At 47.3% G+C, this 21,420-nt stretch overlaps 1 protein-coding gene across 2 annotated transcripts; it reads left to right on the top strand.

Annotated features, from left to right (window-relative positions):
- The first annotated feature begins 1,878 nt into the window (after positions 1-1,878).
- On the top strand, positions 1,879-20,688 carry TLX1 (T cell leukemia homeobox 1). 2 transcript variants are annotated; one of them, XM_056850117.1, is made up of 3 exons: positions 1,879-2,562; positions 7,244-7,445; positions 20,406-20,688. In XM_056850117.1, the coding sequence occupies exons 1-3, from the start codon at positions 2,067-2,069 to the stop codon at positions 20,626-20,628; spliced, it is 921 nt and encodes a 306-aa protein (XP_056706095.1). In that variant the 5' UTR covers positions 1,879-2,066; the 3' UTR covers positions 20,629-20,688. The 2 variants fall into 2 exon arrangements, with proteins under 2 accessions (XP_056706095.1, XP_056706094.1); XM_056850116.1 differs by having other exon boundaries at positions 1,882-2,562; positions 7,208-7,445.
- Positions 20,689-21,420: the final 732 nt, after the last annotated feature.

The raw sequence follows: 21,420 nt of genomic DNA, 5'->3' as shown, positions 1-21,420 counted from the left end.
GGCCTGTTAAAATACCTAATTTGTTGGTTCTGAGATTTTCAGTATTGCAAACAATCTCTTCTCTATGTATTGAATTCTAAAGGGTATTGTAGGAGTTTTGAAATGTGAAAGGTTCCAAATTCTGCTGAATACTTATCGATGATAGGACTAGTAGCGACCACAGGACATTTTCCACCAGAGCTGGAGGAGGCCGCATTCAATCATGATAAATGGGATTCCTTCCTGGCCAAGGCTGGCTGGCTACTTCATTTCATAAAGCCTATTAAAAAATTCTTTCTAACAACATATGATGCCCTTAAGGGGGAAATTCACTAAGAATTCTAGAATTCATTGCTTGGATTTTACAGGTTTATGAAGATCAAGACCAAGGTTACTCTTTGATCCATTATTGTACAATAGCTAAAATAAAATTTTAAAATCCCGGACATATTATATATTCAGAACCACAATCGTTTCAAGGCTAGCGTATTCTTGAAGAGAATGAAAAGACCAGAATCATCAACAGCTTCCCTGGATTTTTGCTTGCTTGCTTTTGCACTTTAGTCCAGGGCTGCTGGTGGCCCGACCAGGCCCTGCATACTAAAGCTCAAGGTAGCCTAACTCTTCTCTTGGCAACGTGTCTCCTACAAGCTTTCGGTTTGAGCAGTGAATGCTGAGAATACAGCCCTATTTATAGCCTAGAGCAGAATAGATGAGCAAATGGGACCCTTTGCATTTCAGAGAGCAGAGGTCAGGCACGGGGGTATTATACCAGGAACAGGAGCTTTGGAGCCACAGGGATCCCTGAACCCACAGGCCCAGGAGGGGAAGGGAGCTGGCCTCCGGCATCCCATAAAGGGGCCATTTAGCTGGCCTCGAAAATCAGTGGTTTGGACATTTGTGGATCTTTTCCGCCTGCTCTTGAGATGCAGAACAAACGCAGAGGAGCTGAACTGTATATGGAGAAAGCAGCCAGCAGCTGGAGGAGATCACACACCCCATCTCAAAACATACCCGTTGGGAGAGCCCCAATGAAATCCGCAGAACCTCATGTTTTGGAAGCCATAGCAACGCCTTTGGAATCCGGTTATTCATTCATTGCCCCGATAAAGACAATTCAATTTTTAATTTTCTAGTGGGAAAACTCCAGCGAGATGGGAGCCCTCCAAACTGTTCCCTGCCCCTCCTTCATTAAACGTAAACACTAAACGCTTAGACTTTTAATTTGGTTGTGGGTTTTTTTTCAGATATGAAACTTGAATGTAGAAATGAAATAGCATTTCTAAGGAGGAAGAGTCTCAGGCAGGGGGGCTTTTAAGGGCGGGGCTCCATCCAAACAGCCAGATTCCTGAGAGCAGCCTCACATGTCCACCCACTGCCACTATCCAGCCCTTCTAAAAGTTACCCAACTCAGAAAGCCCCCTCCGTTTAGCGACCCCTCTCCGTGCCTTCCTCCCCACTCTTGCCTAACATCCAAAAGAGAAGTGACATCCGAAGCGGAAATCCTCCTGGCCCCATCAGAGCCTTTGCGCAGCGTCACTGGGCAGGCGTCGCGGGGGGCTTTCACGCTGGGGTGTTTAGCCTGAGTATTACGGTCCAGCGTTTCCCGACAGCGACGCGTGTGCGTTTGGGGAGGAGGAGGAGGAGAAGCCTCTTTATTACCCCCGCGGGAAGGAAACTGACCAGAGGCTTAGGAGCGGCTGGTCAATTTCACCCGAGCTCTGGCATCCGCGCGCGGTTTGGCTGGGAAAGCAACTCCTTTTCGCCTCGGCTGTCATTCATCCAGCTTCCCCTGGCTCCAGCCAATGGAGGAGCAGGGCCTAGCAGCGCCAGGCTTTTGGCCAGCATGATTGATGCCCTTGCAGGGAGGCGAGAGAGAGGGAGCCCACGGGCGCGCACGTCCCCCCACCCCTCCCCCAGCCTTTCCTTCCTCCACTTCCATCCTCCTTTTTTACCTCTTTGGGAGCAAGTGAAGCGAGACCAGAAAAGCTGCGCGTGTTTTTAAAACTCTCCCGTTTGGAATAGGGAGGAGGCAAAGGAAGAGAAGGGGGGGGAGTCACCCTCCTCGGGGTGGCTCTCGGCCCAGCATGGATCACTTAGGGGCGCACCACCTCCACCAGAGCCACGCCGAGCCCATCAGCTTCGGAATCGACCAGATCCTCAACAACCCGGACCAAGGCAGCTGCATGATCTCCGGCGCCCGGCTGCAGGACGCGGCGGACTACGGCCTGGGCGGGGGATGCGTGGTGAGCAGCGCTTACAACACCATGACCGGCCACTATGGCTCGGCGGCCGGCGGCGGGGTCTCCACCTCGGCGGGGGCTTACAACAACGGCGGGGCGTGCAGCATGGCGTCGCTGGCCGGCTCTTACAACGTGAACCTGGGGGTCGGGGCCATGAACGGAAATAACCTCAACGCGGCCGGGGGCGTGATCCGGGTACCGGCGCACAGACCCCTCGCCGGCGGCGTCCACCAGCCTCTCTCCACCGCCATGCCTACCGTGCCCTCGGTGAACAACCTCACCGGGCTGACTTTCCCCTGGATGGAGAGCAACAGGCGGTACACCAAGGATAGGTTCACAGGTGAGTGGGTCTCCCTCCCTCTCTCCGACCCTCTCGCTCTGTCGCTCTCTCTCTGCTGGCTCCTATGGGGAGCGCCCCTTTGCTGCCCTGTAGCCACAGACCCCGGGCAAGATTTCTAACCGTTTAATTGCATCGATTGGGTTGATTTATAAACAGCGTGGACCGACTGATAATAGATTTATGGCCCACCAGAGCGACTTAGCCCGGCCATTTGGTAAACCCAATCTTCCCATAGCAGGGAAGCTTAATCGCCGTTCAATAGACGATGTTTTAATTTACTGTTGTCATGATTTAGTTGCAACTTACAGCAAAGAGTTCGGATTTCACACCCTCCAGCTATTAAAATCTCTCCCTTAAGTAGTCTTGGCCATTTATGCATGGGAGGTTTTGCCTTGGATTTGCTGCTCTCTAGATGCAGTTTCCCCATCTGAATTCTCAAAACTCTGCATAGGGGCTTATTGTTGAGTTTTGAGAATTTGGATGGGGAAAATGAGCATCTAGAGAGCAGCAAAACCTCCCACGCACAAATGGCACTTGGCAGACAAATTATCTGCTGGTTCTTGTAGGTTATCCGGGCTGTGTAACCGTGGTCTTGGAATTCCAAGACCACGGTTACACAGCCCGGATAACCTACAAGAACCAATGAACTCTGACCGTGAAAGCCTTCGACAATAAATTATCTGCTGTTCGTCCAGCCTTTATTCTGGTTGTTCGGAGAAACCAGGCTCTCATAAATCTTGGTTAAACTGGAATCTTTATCACTTGTTAAAGAACGGGGTGATTCGCACTCCCCGGGCTGTACCATTCCTTAATAAGTAATAACGTAAATGGATTTTTCCCCGCCCCTACAGAAACACTGATCCTAAAACGCATTATGGAAAATCATGGAGTCCATGGATTTCCTTTCCGCGTTTAATTTGGGACTAGCCTTTTTTAGGGTAACTAGTCGATTGTTTGGATAAAACGTCTTCTCAGGGCATTTAATATTAACAGCTACAATAATAATCGCTAAAGCAAGAGCACTGAGTTGAAGTCAGGCGACTTTATATATACAGGGACAGATACTCCATCTATCTAGTTAAAAACCCCAATTTAGCCAGAAATGCAATCGACTCTGTGTATATTTTTAATTCACCGCTTCAAAAGTAAATTATACATATTTTAAAAAATCGATACAGATAGATTTAAGTTCAACAAAACTTTGTCCCAGCCAGACGGTATGAAGTCATTAATCTACAATATAAATAATGAAAAGGCAGAGTCCAGATGAAGCTGGGAGGGAGGAGAGAGGCCGATCAATAGCGGTATACTCTGGGCAGCGTGCTCCTCTCCTACCCGCCCCGCCCCCTTCTTTCCTCGGTTCTCCAAACCGGATACTATGGAGGAACGCCTCTCTTATTAAATAGAAAATGAGAATCAATTGCGAATGGGAATATACGGTGTAGTGGCAAATCCATTAGAAGAAAAACCGCAGAAATCCCTTTCAGAAAACAGCCTCCGGATTTCCCGCCCCATGACGTCTTCGCGTTGTGTAATGTAATTTCGATTTTAATTTTAAAAGTGAAACCCGGGCGTCATCAATAAACCTCCCATTATTATAGTCTCGGAGAAGGCTGTGATATTCCCAGAGCTGGACTTTCACCTATCTCCCCAGGGTTTGCAAAGTTCAAACGAATGCTTAGAGAGCCGCCAAACAAGATAGATGGGCAGATAAACAGCCCGACAGAATCTTTTCCCCAATAAGGAAGGGCAAGATCGAGCCCTTGATCTTGCACGTTTTGACCTGAAATCCCTTTTGGATCTAACCTGGAACACTGGGGGAGAGACGCCTCAAATCCCGACTTCAATGGGATTTGAAGTTCACTGATAATCGGTGAGCAACACAATAAAGAACAAGGGAAACTGAGAAGGTAGAGAGACGCGGAGGTATGAATATGTAATGCGGGGTTTTCTGGGTAGTCTCTCCAGTCCTGCAGAGGCTGCAAGAATAACTTTCTTGCAGGCGGGCCTCTGTTCTCCTGTACACAGCTCTTCCCTACAGATGCATAAACTGCTGCCTTGGTTTGACTTTTCAGCAAAACCAGCCCCATTGCCAACCCCCGTCCGATCTCTGAGAAAACGAGGACTTTATTGAGCCTCGGTCGTTCTTGAGAATTCAGCGGCCTGCCTCGGCCCCTTCACCGCTGGAAGGAGAGATTGGGGAGGGGGGGCAGGAATCTCGGTATCGAAGGCCAGGTGTGTGAAAGCTCAGCCTGATAAAAAATGTCCAATGTATAGAACTGAATATTGCCAAATACTATTCTTATTCTTGCCCCCATTGTTCCTGTCGGCCGTGCCTTCAAGGCAACAGAACTAAAGACGTTCTGTTTTCTGTAGGACAGTCCCACAATATTACAAACAGCCAAATCAAACCTGCTCTGTTGTCCCACCTAAATCCTTAACTCATTTGGAATTTAGCAGAGACGCTGCCGCTGTAGTTACCTGAACTTATCGAAAACAGCTAAAGTCCCTAACCGTAGTTTTTACAGACGACTTATATCTCAAATTCAGCTGCAACCGAAGGCGTTATGAAGCCGGTTGGGGAAACGACAATCAGGCATTTTTGTAGGAGAAACTCCCCAGGTTGCAGGACGCTGCTTTATTTATTTACTATGATTAAAAAAATAAAAAAAAACAACTTCCCAAAAGTGCGAATAATGATTTTGACCAACAATCCCTAACTTGAGAAGGGTTGAAAATCAAACACATCCCATCGATTTAAAACCAGAACAACAATAGCAAAAGATAAGTCAAACGAACGTTAAATATATCATCTCAACCAAGACCACAGATTTCGCCTTTCTCCCTCCCTGTTATACATGTATCTTTTTATCGTACAGCTGGTGAGACCCTCGTTACATTGGTTTTTCATTTCCGGATTTAAAAGTAATCGATGCCTTTGTTAGACAGAGCAAGGGCATTTTATTCTTAAACAAACTCAAGTGGTCTCTGTATTTCCAAAAACACCACCCCAGTATCATCCATTCAGAATGTTATGTGTAATAATATGTAAAGTAAAGGAGATACTTAGCTAATAAAGCCCGGTCCTAAGCACGTTTATTTAGGATTGTCCTACCCAGTTTTGAAAGGGATTCCTATCAATAGCAGCCTCCGTAATACACATTTTCTGATCGGTCCCAATTCCTCCGAAGGGCATCGACTTAAGATGTACAGCCCAACACTCCTGTGTGCAGGGAGGTTTTGCCTCTCTCTAGATGCACATTTCCCCCATCCAAATTCTCAAAACTCAACAATCAGCCCCCATACAGTTTTGAGAATTCGGATGGGGGAAAATGTGCATCCAGAGAGAGGCAAATCCAAGGCAAAACCTCCCGTGCATAAATGGCCCACCTACATCTTTACTTCCCCAGTGGAACTTCCTTCCAGGCAAGGGAGGGTTTGGGCCGCAGCCCGAGCGAGTAAACTTTATGCCTGGGCCCTGACGCATTTTGGGGTAGGTGGGGGAGCGAACCACGCAGGGCTTTGTTTGAAAGGAGCGCCTCCGTCTGAACAAAGCCAGGGCCTGATCTCGCCGGGTGCGCCTCTGGTCCGGCCAGGAAAAGCTGCTCTTTGCTCGCTGGGAGTTGGCGGGTTAGCCAAGGAGCCCCCGACACCCTTAAGGTGCCCAACCGGAGACTCCTGAACGTCGGGATGAGGATCGTTTATTATTCCCCCCCACAAACCAACACCATGGAGCTGCAGCCGGGCTACTTTCCCCGCTTCTCTCCCCAGAGAGCGCTTTGGGGCCTGGGACCCGTAGGGGGGAGACAAACTCGGTGCCCTGTGAATTGGGGCAGCGGCGTAAGGCTGGGTGGGCTCCGCCTGCCTCCCTGCGGGCCAGGAGGCTTTTGGGGCGAGGCCTGCGAGCAGCGGCCCCTTCTTGCCCGAGAGGGACCTCGACGTTCGCTGCAGTTGGGCCCCCAGCAAAGAGGCCGGGCGCAGGAGCCTTGCTCAAGCCAAAGGGTATCCCGGCCTTCTTCAGGCGGCAGCTGGCGCAGGACCTGGCCGATCCCCTCCCTGCAGGAAGCTCTCCCAGGCCTCCGGGAGCAAGTGAGCCCTGCAACCGATCCACTAGCCAGAGGCCTCGGGGTATGCATGGTGCATGCCTGTTCTCTCCAGGAGCAGAGGAGCATGCCTATTATCTTGGGTGCTGTGGAACACAGGCAGGATGGTGCTGCTGCAGTCGTCTTGTTTGGGGGCTTCCCAGAGGCACCTGGTTGGCCACTGTGTGAACAGACTGCTGGACTTGATGGGCCTCGGTCTGACCCAACAGGGCTTTTCTGATGTTCTTATGAGAGGGATCCATAGGGTGGGATCAGGAGCGGTGGCTTCCCACCCGGGAACGAGGCCGGCGCGAAAGCCCGAGTGGAGCCCCCGAGAAGGCAGGCGTGGCAGCAGCCGGAGGCGTCTCCGCCGCGACCCCCTTTCCGGGGAAGGCCGGGGGAGGTCGGGGGGCGGCCGGGCTCTCCCCGCCCGGCCCCGGGGTCTGTCTGACGGCGGGGGGCCTGTCTGTCTCTCCTCTGCCGCCGCTTGTGGACCGCTCCTGATCATGTCGCCGCTTGCTTCTTTGCCCCCCACCCCTCGCCTGCCCTGTCTCCCCCTCCAGTGGCCCTCTCACCGTTCACTGTAACACGCCGTATAGGTCACCCCTACCAGAACCGGACGCCCCCCAAGAAGAAGAAGCCGCGCACCTCCTTCACCCGCCTGCAGATCTGCGAGCTGGAGAAGCGCTTCCACCGGCAGAAGTACCTGGCCTCGGCCGAGCGCGCCGCCCTGGCCAAGGCCCTCAAGATGACCGACGCCCAAGTCAAGACCTGGTTCCAGAACCGGCGGACGAAGTGGAGGTGAGCGCCGCGCCCGCAGCGGGAACCGGGGCGGAGGGAAGGGCGCCTGGCCCCGCCGAACTGCCTGCGCCTGCCGGCCGCCGCGCTCGGTCGGGCCTCGGCTGGCGCTGCATTGGAGGGCTGGCCTGGATCCCCAGCCGCGATCGCACCCCCGGGGGGCGTTAGGCAGGTATTCATGAGTCAACAAAGGGCGCTTTCCCACATGCCAAATAATGCACTTTCAATGCACTTTAACAATCGTTTGCAAGTGGATTTTGCCAGTTCACATTTATGCCTGGGAGGTTTTGCCTTAGATTTGCCGCTCTCTAGACGTACGTTTCCCCCATCCAAATCCTCGAAACTCTGCACGGGGGCTTGTTGTTGAGTTTGGAGAATCTGGATGGGGAAAATGTGCATCTAAAGAGTGACCAATCCAAAGCAAAACCTCCCAGGCATAAATGGCAACAGTAAAATCCAGGTTCAAAGTGCATTGAAAGTGGATTGAAAGTGCATTATTTGACATGTGGGAAAGTGCCCCACTAGAACAGGGTTTCGTCCCTGACCAAACCAGGCAGTGCATTCCGTTTGCACCAATTCGGATCGCCTTAGTTTGAAGTGACCCAGGGTCACACCAGGGAGATCCAGCCCCTGCATAAATGGCGATTGTCTTGTCCTCGTTGTGTCTTGGGTGGCCCAGGAGGAGGGCGAGGCGCCGGGGCTGCTGCGGCTCCCGGGTGCTGCCAGGGCCCGAGCGCTGGTTTGGTCCTCCCAGGGGGTTGGTTGGGTTTGTTCGTGCGTCACCCTCCATCTCTGTACAGTAGCCATGATCCCTTACCGCACTGTCAACGAGTCCCCCATGTTTTTGCACCATCTATGCGTAGCCCGCGTGGTTGTAGTGGTTAAGATGTCGGACTAGGAGCTGGGAAACCCAGGTTCAAAGCCCCACTCGCGTCGTGGAAACTGGCTGGGTGACTTTGGGCCAGTCGCCCGCTCTCAGCCCTGACCCTGGCTAGTATTTGGAGGGGACACCTCCAAGGAATACCAGGCGCGTGACGCAGGGAGGCAGGCAGTGGCAAACCACCTCCATACATCTCTTGCCTTGAAAAACCCTACGGGGTAGCCATAAGTCAGAGGTGGCTTGGGGGCAAAAAAGAAAAGAAGCTCTTTGCGTTCCTGCGGCCCAGGTTCTGTATGTAGCCTCCACCGAAAGCGAGTCTATTTGTGTGTATGCATTCAGACAGCCTTCTGGCCCCTGGTTTCTCCTGACCCCCTTCTATTTAGAAGCGCCTCCCGCGTTGTGCATTTCAGACAAAACGACGGCCCGCAGGGGCTGCGTCTGTATCACCCACGAGTGCCTCGACGGAGACTTCCCCGGTTGCCCCGGGGCACACGTCCTTGCGTGGCGAATACGCCCGTATAGCTGCTCCTTCGCCTGTAAAGGGCGAGGATCCGGTGTCCATGCTGAGCTGGCAGCAGCAACCGGGCCTGTTCCCGGAAGGCCTGGAGGCGGCGACGGCCACGAACTTGGTTACTCGACCCTGCTGAGTTGGGTGGGGATGGAGAATCCTATAGAGCTGGTCGCTGTTGGGGCGGAAGGAGGGAGACTCGGTGGTTCGGATTGTACATCGATGCAGACCAGCCAGGCATCTCAGCCCTTGCTTTCCAGACTAGACCTAAGGCAGTGGTTCCCAAAGTGGGCAGTATACTACCCCCGGGGGGATTACCTAGGGGGGCACCAAGAGGCAAAGGGGCAGCAGGGGGTGCTACAGGTGGGACCCTTCAACTGCGTTGTTCACTAATTTACAACAGATCAGGCTATGGCACCAGGCTGACAAATTTGGTGGGAACTATCAGAATTTTTTTCTGACTTTGAAGAGCTGGTACCACTGGATCAAGTTCATCAGTTTTGTTGAATAAATTTCAACTAAAAAGTTTTAATTTGAGTTTGAATAGATGTGCAATTAATTGTTACTGTTTTGAAATTTTTATTGTTCTTACCCTCTTTAGTGCATCATGCAAACCCCTATTGTGAATAATGTTTTTGATAGGATAGGGTAGGGGGCACTGGAGTTGAGTTTGTGGGACCAAGGGGGCAGTGGCCCGAAAAGTTTGGGAACCACTGACCTAAGGGGTACCCGATTGGAGTAGGTCTGCGGTCTGCCGGATCTCAGACCGCCCTGCTGCAGCAAAGAGGAGGGGTCTGGCCCGCAGAGCACTGAATCCAGATCCCTTGAAGTCCTCTCTCGGCCTAATCCCCTAGGTAAGGACAGAGAGGGTACCGGGGCCGGACGGGGGCGCTACGAAGGAAGCCGCCCAAGGCAGGAGCGCCTCGGGTATTGAGTGCAAAAGGGCATCAGTAGGACTAGTGGTGGACTGGCCAGGTTGTCAACTTGCCTAATGGCAAGTGGGCCCTGTTGGCTCCTGATGAAGTGGGCCCCCCTAAAACATTAGACAATATGTTAAAAATAAAAATTAAATGATAGCCTTATAGTTGTGTGTGGGCCCCCTTTGTCTCCTGGCAACCAATATTTTTAGACCCAGTCCGCCACTGAGTAGGACTACTTCAAAGTAAGTGACGTGAGGACAAGAAGCGAGCATTTACCCGCCACGGAACTAATGGGGGGGGGGGTGTCAAAGCGCCTTTTCCCTAGAAGTGAATGGCACTCTTTTCAAAGAAACGGGGAAACTCTGAATGTCTATGGTGGGTGCCAGTGAGAGTGAATGGTCTTTATTTATCAGGAGGATCAAGGATACTTATCTCTGGTAGTAGAAAAGAGCAAGAGTCCAGTAGCACTTATCTCTGGGTTAGACAAGGACGCACACACGTCTAGCATGTGACAGCTGCCATTTCCCCAAATGTTGGTGAGGCCAGCAGCTTCAACTCGTGTTCCCAGGAGGCAGATCTGAAGTTAGGGACCAGGCGGTTTAAAGGTCGTGTGAAGAAAACTGGCCGGCTGCTGCCTAATTCTCTGGCAGCAATTTGGGGCTAAGAGGCAAAAAATACATTCCCCAGACGAATTGCAGCGCCCTCGTTCATTTCCTCCTACGGTGCTTTCAGGCACCTATGGAATATTACGATTTTTAATGACCAAGGATGTTGGTTGAAGACTTCAAAATAAAACTGGATAGAATACGGGAGGGGGGAGAGAGATTAACAATACGATTAAGAAACAAAATGACCCCATAGGTACAAAAATCTCCAAAGGTGACATTAGTCCACGCGGTTATTTTTGGGTTCTTGCTGCGAGGAAGTTCTGCAGTCCCAGCGGTTAAGCTTCATTCCAGAGGGAGTGCCGGTGTTAGTTAGTCCACCTTAAAGACCACCAGCATTTCTTTCAGCACAGGTTTTTAGTGAGTCAGCTCTGAGGAAGTGAGCTCTGACTTACGGAAACTGAGGCTGAAATACATTTTTGTTAGTTTTAAGGCGCAACTGGACTCCTGGCGACCAAACTTTTAAGAAAAACAGAAATGCTTGCATCCACCAGAGCCATCGATAGCCATGGAAAGGGATACCAGCTGCCTGGAGAGAGAAACAAGAATGCCCTGTCCCTGTCATTGAGGCTTACTGGAATGTTATTTAGGAGCTGACCCATGCCTTTCAGCGGCCCATTTCGGCAGATTAAACCTCTGTTAAAGGGGCAGGACATTTTTCTCCAGACTTGTTGGCAACCCAAGTTACAGTAGCCACTGTGGAAGGCAAAAGATGGATTATTGCCATCCTGGCACGGAAATAGAAACTGATTCTCTGGGGATTTGCCTTGTAAATAAACAGCCCTTGAGAACACCCACTGCATTCTTTTATCATTATACTGTCTGCTATTGAAAATGTTTTACTGGCAGGACAGACCAGGCCTTCTTGTCAATATCCTTCCATGCAACTTTGTACTAGGCGTGGCAGTGTGAGGAGGCCGTGGATCTCCCGGGCACCCCAGTCATCTGTCCCGTGAGCAGCCTGGCTTGCTGGCCGACTCCTGTCTGGAAGTCAGCTCTGCCTCCTGAGTTTTGACTCTTAAAGCAGGTCCTCCTCCACACACCAATTTTCAGACTGTCCTCTTCCTCAATATGTTTTAGACTAAAACTGCAATTCTAAGAACACTTTCATGGGAGTAAACCCCATTGAACAACCTGGGACTAAATCAATTTAGAATGGGTGGCCCGAAAGTATCTTAGCCGTTGGTGGGGAGGGGGAGGTTATGGCTGGACGATGCATGCTGCACATTTCCAGGCGAGAGATGGGGAGAGAGTTTGAATGTATACTTTCCATCATTTGGAACAAACATGAATCACTGCAGTTTGTAATTCCCTTTCTTTGGCATAAGTAGGATGACGCTTTTCTGTTTACGTGGCTGTTTTTGTGGGGTTTTTAATAATGATGTTGTTTAAAGTTTCCGAAGTCTCCTTTGAAGATTCTTATAGTCAAAAGGTATCCTAGAAATGAATTAGCTCAACTGATACTCTCTCCTGGGTCACTAATATGTAACGAGTTCTTAGATCTCCTCCTCACTCCGCTTTAAAATCGCTGTGTTCTTTGTGTCTAGGGTTTTAGTGTGAGGTTACCCCTGAAGTATGTTTTGATGGGCCCCAAGACTCATCCACCACCAGAATAAAAACCTTAGGGCACTGCTGTTAGTTCAGCTTAAAACTCCCCAATGGCTTGATGGAGGAAGAACAGGACTACTTCTGGAATTTGCATTCCAGGCTTGGAAGCCAGGAGAGGGGGAAGCTTTTTCCCAGAACAAGCCTCTTCGCTGCAGCTGAAAAGAAGTTCAGGGGCAGCAATTATTTCAAGGGGAGAGAGCTAGGGTTTGAATCTCCCCTCAGGGGGCGCACAAGTTAAAATGCTGAATTACCAAAACATATATTGTTTAAAGAGATAGGTATGCCTCATATCATATGTAAAAAAAAATTAAAATGGGTGGGGGAAATAAAGGATATCCATTGCTGATGGTATTGTTGGAGTGAGGGGGACAATCTGTGTTCCTTTAGCACTAGAAGCACATTCCTAAACAGAATTACTCCAGTCTAAACCCACTGATTTCATTTCAATAAGTTTAGACTGGCATGACTCTGTATAGGATTGCATTGTTGGGCTTGTGGCATGTTTACTGTGGCAGAAACTGAGCCCATTTCCTCAGACTCCTATGAAGGGTTTGGAGGATCTTAGTCATGGAGAATGCAAAGCCAGTTGGTTTAAATGGCATTTACAGTGCCACTCTAAACAGAGTTTCTCCTTTCTAAGCGTATTGACTTCAACAGAGGTAAAAAGCCTATTGTCGTAAAAAGAGAAGAGGTAAAGAGCCTACTGATCAATGGGCTTAGAAGGGTGTAACTGTTTAGGATTGCGGATTGCCCTCTTTGTGTTTAAGGGGAAACATGGTCCTCTTTGCACCCTTTCCAGTGGTCCCAGAGCGGTCCTTACCCGGGACACTGAATACTGGTGCTGGGGAAGCCTGTTGTATTTGCATATTTGCAATTAAGGCACCCTGGGTTGTCCTCCCCCCCAGAGCTCCTCCCTCCCCCCCCCCCAGCTGTAACTAAGCTGTTCTCTTTCGGCTGCAGTCTTGAAACAAATTGGGTTGGGACGCAAGGCGGGCAGGCTGGCTGGCTGGCTTTCTTCCGCAAGGCCGGCCAGCCTCCGCTTCTCTCTGGTTTGACAAATGGCTCTTTTTGCCCGCCAAGCGGTGCTAACTGAGCACAAGGCCCCAGACTGAAATTAATAATCTGTTTCCACTAATTATAAAAAAGGAGGCTGCGTTGCATTTCTCTACTAAGTCAAAACAATATTAAATATGCATCACCAGTAGATTTGTGGTGGGAAGGAAACGTGTGCATTATTCATGCCACCCTTTTCGATAGTCAAGAGAATGCCTGGAAAGAGGGCTTCTTAATCTTCCGGTGCCCCTCACCCCATTCACCACAGTAAAGCACTTTTTAAACTCCAGGATTGCTGTAGAAGAGTTAAGGGCCTGCTTTAATTCATCCAGTGTTAATCAACGGGACTCCACAGTGCTTAACAGTGTCTTCCTAAACAGTGACTTCAATGGACTTAGAAAGGTGTAAGTTTGTTTGCCCTGACCTGGATGGCCTAGATTAGCCCTTTCTTGTCAGGTCTTGGAAGCTAAGCAGGGTCTGCCCTGGTTAGTATTCGGATGGGAGACCATCAAGGAAGTCCAGGGCCTGGCAGGCAATGGTAAACCACCTCTGTTAGTCTCTCGCATTGAAAACCCTACTGGGGTAGCCATAAGTGAGCTGCAACTTGACAGTACTTTCTACCACCACATTTGTTTGAAATTGCATTGTGTGGCAAATAGCTACGGTACCTTTAAACAGCTAAATGCCCCTTTCTGAAGCCACCCTCACCTTCACCGATAAAAGCAGTCTCCTCAGGGCAAAGACTCCCGAAACTGTGGGAAAGGTGTGGCTCCATCTATGTGTGCCTTGGCTTTCTGTTGACATAGAACAGGCTTCCAGAAAACAATCTCCTGGTTTCATTATTTAATAAGCTTCTTCAACTCCTTCCCACGGTTGCTTGGAGCAGCTGCAACAATAGCATGGCAGACAATACAATTATAAACAAATAGGTGGGTTGGAGGCCAGCTGCACCGGTCTGTTTTTTTAAAATTATTATTATTAATTCCACAGACCCTGTGCCAATTTTCATGGAGAACGTTGTACAGCCCTTACTTCACTGGCAGTGGTTCTCAACGCACAAATGGTCATATGGAATTTAAACTGCAGACTGACAGATGTATTTGGGAGCATGATCCAACTATACTTAAGCATTTTCAACTGCTCCCTGACTTCAGCAGGAGCCTTGTGCAAGGGCCTGGGCCGGCAATCCTAAATGTAACAGACCTGGGAACACAAGGAGACCTACAGGGCAACCTGAAACAGAGCTGCCTCCTTGGAAGCCCAGAGACTTGGGAACATCAAGATTTCACTGTTACCTCCCACTAAAAGCGCTGGGGTTGAAGGTTCTGGAGCTTTTGGCTAGATCAGGTACAGCTGAATTTAGACACGTACCCAGCTCAAGCACCTTCCATAGAATGTACCTCCTAATTTAGGTGAGTGTTGCTTTTCCCTGTAAAACAGTGTTTAGTACTGGGGGTAAGGTTTTCAACAGTAACTGCCAGGTTTTTCATCATTATTGAGAATAAATCTTTCAGGATGAGGCACCCTCCATGAAGAAAAGCCTTCCCAGCTCAGGTTCCCTTGAAGATCGTCCAAGTTTTGAGATCAGAAAGGATCGTTGTCATGTATTTGGAGTGCTAAAAATACACGCTGTGAAACCACCCTGTCAATTTCATGTCCCCGCTTTTTGATCTTAGTTGACTGGGAACTTTCTGAGACTGAGCGAGCTCACCAAACTGAACTAACGCTGCAGGCAGCAAGTGTTTTATATGATTACTAAAACTAATGGTTTATGAGCTGAGGCACTGTAAGGAGATCAATAGCAGTAAAGATAATAAAAAGGATCCTTCTATCATTTCATTATAAACTGATTCTTAAAACAATTTGTTATGAGGTAAAAGAGAAGAGGAAGGAGTTGATCGATAGTGGAGCAACCCTGTCCACTGATCAGAGTGGCTTGATATAAAGACAGGAGAGTATTGTTTGTTTTGTTTTTAATATGGAGAATGAACTAGTTATAGGTCCTGGACAGTTTTAGGCCTATAGAGCACAAGTGTTGGACTAGGAACAGGAAGACTAGGGTTGCCAGGTCCCTCTTCACCACCAGAAGGAGGTTTTTTGAGTAGAGCCTGAGGAGGGGGGGTTGGGGAGGGACTTCAATGCCATAAATTGCCAACGCGGCCATTTTCTCCAGGTGAACTGATCTCTATTGGCTGGAGATCAGTTGTAATAGCAGGAGATCTCCAGCTAGTAACTGGAGGTTGCCAACCCTAAGGGAGACCCATGCTTGAATTCCCACTGTGCCGTGAAGCTCACTGGTTTAATATGGCCCACTCACTTCTGAGTCTGTCGCACAGGGCTGTTGTGATGATAAAATGGGGGAGGGGAGAAACATGCATGACCCTCTCAGCTTCTCAGCAGGATACAGAGGGAACAGAAAAGTTAATCTTCCATTTGGTGCCTTAGGTTCTCCTTCTCTTCCTTTGCAGGCCTGAATGAAGTAGAGCAGGACATGGAATTTATTGAGATGTTTGGTAGAAATCATTGGTTCAGTGCGGGTTCTAGAGAATGGCATAGAAAACAGTGGGCCAAATCCTTTTGGGAAATAAAAACTGGCAAGCCTCACAATTAGAGTCCCTCAAGACAGAAGGAAACAGCAAAGCTGGGACAAAAGTACATTGACTGGAGTGTTTTAGACACTCTTTAGCTTAAACACCTGAAGTATTATTTACTCCATTTTGAGCTGTCTAGTTCATCTAGGAAGGGAAGGGACACCTTTAGAAGTCCATGTCTTAAAGTTAGATTTAGGTGAAAGACTTATGATAACTGTAAAAAATAGATGGAACCAGAGAATTCAGAAATAACCCCAAAGAAGAACACCCCATGGCCCTATTCCCAGAGGACCTTTACTCAAAACAGGTGAGATCACAGGACTGGAGCTCTCTCTTCTACCCTGTGGCAAGAGCGATTGCAGAAGAGGGGAAATTATAAAGCCCTAGGAATGTGCAGAATACTCTCCCTTTTCTTTTCCATGTCTTTGCTCTCTTGCCTGCTTGGTTCTGTTAAATCTCCTCTATCCGCTGAAGCAGATGCCATGAAACATTGTCTGTGGAAGTTCATGCAGTCAGTCTGACTGTGTTCACAAGAGACACTGTTGTGTAATGATGTTGTCATCATTATCTGGAAAGTTCTTCTAAATCTCACCTGGAATGCCTCCATGGCTCCAGCTCATGCACACTTCCTCTCTGTAAAAAGATACCTCCTTCTTTGCCCCTTCACCTACAGGTTAATAAGTGACATTCTCTGATTGCTTAATAATGAATTCAGAGAAGCTTCATATGTTTGTTGGTCCGCCAATGTTCTGATACAGATAGAACACATCTCTTCACAGCTAGTACCACCTGTTACCTGTATGCTATAGTATTGTGTCTTTATTCTTACAGCCATAGACCAGTATAAAACACACAATGCAGTACAATACTATAGTATTAATATTGGTAATAAAACGGGCCCTGCATATTCCTGTTTCGACTAGAGGGAGTGTGGAGTTTAATCAGCTGGCCCAAGTCTCAAGCTACTACAAATGAGTTCACCTATTACACCCCCACCCCCAGTACATCAAGGATTCCCTTTTGCTGTCACCAACAAAGCATGTTTGTCGGGTGACCAGTAACCAGACCCTCTTTTCCAGTATCTTAAGAGACTCTTTTACAATTTAAGAATCACTCTGCCACCTGAAACCACCATGGCAGTAGGAACAAGTATGTCCCCATATCTTCTCTTTATATCTTGGTAACATGAGCTAAGTTACCCTTTATATGTAGGGCAGAGACTAAATAACACCAGCTTCAGAAACAGAAAAAAATAACTTTATTTCAATAATGGGTTACAAAAAGAAAAAAGCATACCGTTAAGCAACAATTGACTAACAACATTTGAGCAAAGAAAAATAAAATAGGCATCCAAATGCAATTCTGTCTCCCTAGGTCTAAGACGTACTCCCTTTAAAGGTAAAGGTAGTCCCCTGTGCAAGCACTGGGTCATTATTGACCCTTGGAGTGATGTCACATCACTGTGCCCCCTTTAGTTAGTAAATAAATGTTCCTCCAGGCCCCTTCACCTACACCTTACCATATTTACTTGAAAGGAAGGTGACTCCGAATGTTAGATGATCCTCCCTAAAAAGCGATACCCTAAAAAAACTGTTTTATTGGACATAACTGGAAATTGGATGCACATGCATGATGGACCACCTCCCTTTTCTGATGGCATACCTAAAAATATTTTTAGCCTTGGTATTTTGCTTTGGAGTGAATTGTATTTTGTTGCTTCAGAGGGTGTATAAGCCTCTGAACATTTCTGTGCTTTCTGCTTTTCTTTATAAAATCCACTTGTAATCAAAGAAAAACATTATAAATCAGACTTTATATTTCTGATTTATTTGTGTGATCAAGGAAGTGGGTGCATCTACCAATATGTTTAGCCACTGACAATCTCTTCTCTGCCTCCTATAGATGATAATTCAAGAGTGGTAGGAATTGCCTTGTTAGTATGTTATGTTATTGACACTGGATTAAAAGATGGATCATGTGAGGGCTTGTATCACTGGAATACCATTGGTATCAGGAGACACTTATTTTATTTATTTATTTTATTTATATCCTGCCTTTCTCCCCATTGGGGACCCAACAAGGTTTACATTGTTTTCCTCTTCTCCTTTTTAATCCTCACAACAACCCTGTGAGATAAATTAGCCTGAGAGTATGTGACTGGCCCAAGCCACCCAGCAAGCTTCCATGGCAGAGCTCTCCCTGAAAATATCCTTGGCACTCACAGTTAGGTCAATTAGTGTACCCTACTACTAGCAGCCCCAACCTAGGAATTGCAGGCCAATAAGGCCATTAAACATTTGCCTTAGTTTGCAGTTGTCCAATGCACATTTAACTTTGGAAGTTCCATTGAGCTCTGTGGGTTTTAGTTCTGAGTAAAGTTTGGTCTGAACAGCTGTAATCCTAAGTATGTTATACAAAGTAAGTTCTGTGAAATCTATTTATAGGGTCAATAGAAATCTATTTATCTGACATAAATGGGAATAATTAATAAATATGGGATGTAGATATCTCATATTCTTGTGAAGATACAGACAGCTGTGAGATCTTTGTCCAGTCATTGAGGACTGTAGAATATGCTGCTGTATATAGTTCATATTATCTGTTGCTATAAATTGGTTCCTACTATGTGCCTTTTGCATCGTTTAATGTGTTATGTTAATACTTATGCCTTGCTTCACTATTGTTTTTGATCTCTGTTGGTTTCAGGTTTCTATAAGTCAAATCTTATTGTGTTGTCTATTGGATGCCCCTTCCTGTTGATTGTTCTGTGTAATCTGCCTTGAGTCCTAGTGAAAAAGGCAGATTACAAATAACATAGATAAATAACTTCTCTTGTTCAGAATCTCTGGAACATTCCATGTGGAACATCCCAATTCATTAAAGAAGAAATATTGTACCTTGTTGACAGGTGTAGCTTCCTGGAGATGAGTTTCCTGAAGTTAGAGGAAAGGGGAGGGGTGAAAGTGCTAATTCACCACTAGGAAGCAACACCTGTCAGTACAGTTGTATCAGGTCAGAAATTATTTTCTCTTTTCTTCTACATCTGTGGGGAGGCTTTGCCTGGAACATTTTATACTGTCTGAACTGGGCCTATATATTAGAGCTCCCCTGAAGTAACAGAGCTTCTATTTTGGAAGTACTGATTCTCATGCAAACAGTATTTTCTCCTGTTTTTATTCAGTATGCATAGTTACTTTTAAAAAGAAGTGATAAGGGCTAAAGCCCATCTGGAAGCTGTGATTTCTCAGTAGTGAGCACAATACACATGCTCAGAGACACATTCCATCCATGATCACAAAAACAGTTTTAGGGCTTGTTGTCTGGAAAAACCTATGTCTGTGCTTGCTTTTAAAAACAGTTATCAGCACCCAGCTTTCAAAGCCATAAGTCGGCTGCAACTTGACAACACTTTACACACACAGTTTTCTAATAACTAGGACCCACTGTAGTTTAAGACAGTAAGACACCCACTAAATGGGACAATTTTTGAAAACTAGAGCTATGGCTCAGCTTGCCATTTCATTTTTCATCCTCAACAAATGAGGTAGAGATGGTGGAGAAAGCGATAACTTGTCTCCCTGTCTCCTAACTCTACAAACTCATATTATCCTGCATAGCTGGGGAGTCCCAATGAAGACGGTGGGCAATTGTTTCAGGACAGACAAAAGGAAATTCTTCTTTACTCAATTAAGAATTAAATCATGGAATTCACTGCCATTAGATATAGAGATAACCATGAGCACACATGGTTTTCAGAGGGAATTTGACAAATTCTTGGAGGATAGGTTCATAGGTGGTAAGCTCTCCTTCCCTGGAGGTTTTTAAGAAGAGGTTAGATGGCCATCTGTCAGCAATGCTGATTCTGTGACCTTAGGCAGATTATGAGAGGGAGGACATCTTGGCCATCTTCTGGTCACTAGGTGGGGGGAGGTAGTTGTGAATTTCCTGCATTGTGCAGGGGGTTGGACATGATGACCCTGGTGGTCCTTTCCAACTCTATGACTCTATCAAAGGCTACTAGCCACAATAACTAAAGGAAACCTCCACATACAAAGGCAGCACATTTCTGAGTACCAGTACTAAGAGGAAACATCAGGGGAAAGACTTGATCTCTGTGCCATGTTTGTTGGCCCTCCTGGGAAACTGGCAACCGCTGTGTAAAACATGGTATTGGACTAGATAGACCACTGGTTAGATTCAACTGGGCTCTAGCTATATTCCTTTAGGTCCTTTCTTTGTCTGTGGGTAGTCTGGTTTTGCTACTCTCATGATTGGCAAGAGAAGCAGTCACTTTATGATTAATGATAAGATATAGAAGACGAAGGAGAAGAAGAGTTGGTTTTTATATGCCAATTTTCTTTACCACTTAAGGGAGACTCAAACTGGCTTACAATCTCCTTCCCTTCCCCTCCCCACAACAGACACCCTGGTGTGGTAGGTAGGGCTGAGAGAGCTCTAACAGAGCTGTAACTTGCCCAAGGTCACCCAGCTGGCTTCGTGTGTAGGAGAGGGGGAAACAAATCCAGTTAACCAGATTAGCCTCCACAGCTCATGTGGAGGAGAGGGGAAATCAAACCCAGTTCTCCAGATCAGACTCCACTGCTCCAAACCACTGCTCTTAACCACTACACCACACTGTGATGTGTTGAAATGAGGATTTTTTTTAAAAAAGCGTTCTAGTTGTATTTGTTATCTGTCATGCAAATATCATATAAAACAATATGCCTATTTCTCCCAGGAGGCAAACTGCAGAGGAGCGGGAAGCAGAGCGGCAGCAAGCCAACCGCATCCTCATGCAACTCCAGCAGGAGGCCTTTCAGAAAACCATCAACCAGCCCATCCAAGCAGACCCCATCTGTGTTCACAACTCCTCCCTTTTTGCCCTTCAGAACCTTCAGCCGTGGTCAGATGACACTGCTAAGATCACCAGCGTCACTTCCGTGGCCTCTGCTTGTGAGTGAAACCCTAAAGTTGGCCGTGCCTGGACAGCTGTGTTACAGATAGCTGGCTTGACTCGACACCGTTGAAAGAAGATACATTTCCCACGAAGGGAATGAACCAGCAACCAGACAATGCCCCAGTGCTCTGTGCATCAAAGAGTAGGCACAGTGCCCGTAGAGTGACCTGTGAGAATATTTTAATAAAAGGCATTGATTTCATTCTGGTTATTTGTTCTTTCTAAAGCTTCTAAGGCCAGACCCTGGACAATAACACGGGGTTCTTAAAGACTGTTCTACGAAGAAAACAATCTGATGTTGTCCTTTTCAGATATTTTCAAGAGACACTTTTCATACCATTGAATTTTCCGGCAACAAAGAAATTGTTCTATCATATATATGTTTTTAGACTGATCATTTTTAAGCAAAACAACTATTCCAATGTGAACGGGGTGTTAGAAGTGTCTGTGACAACTGAGGCATCTTCAGCTGAGGCCCTTTGCCTCAAAAGACATGTAGATTCTCCAAGCAATCAAGAACTCATCACTTCTTTTTAAAATTTTGGGCATTTTCTCCATGCTGAAGGAATGAAACAGGAGTTATAGTTGAATGTAAACATTGCCTTGCAAACTGCTGTGTGAAGGTTGTGCCGAGTTTCCCTAGCTACCACATCGAACAACTTGTGTTTTAATAACTCTGAGGTATCTGTGGCATTTTTGCGGGGGTAATGCAGTTTCACTTGATGGATTATTTTGGTATCATTTATGATATTGTTCAATATTTTATTTACTTTTGCTCAAGAAGTCAGCATTGCTA

Source organism: Euleptes europaea, chromosome 5, assembly GCF_029931775.1.
Source record: "Euleptes europaea isolate rEulEur1 chromosome 5, rEulEur1.hap1, whole genome shotgun sequence".
Taxonomy (NCBI): Eukaryota; Metazoa; Chordata; class Lepidosauria; order Squamata; family Sphaerodactylidae; genus Euleptes; species Euleptes europaea.
The sequence above is the reverse complement of the archived record's forward strand: the minus strand, read 5'-3'. Positions and strand labels throughout refer to the sequence as shown.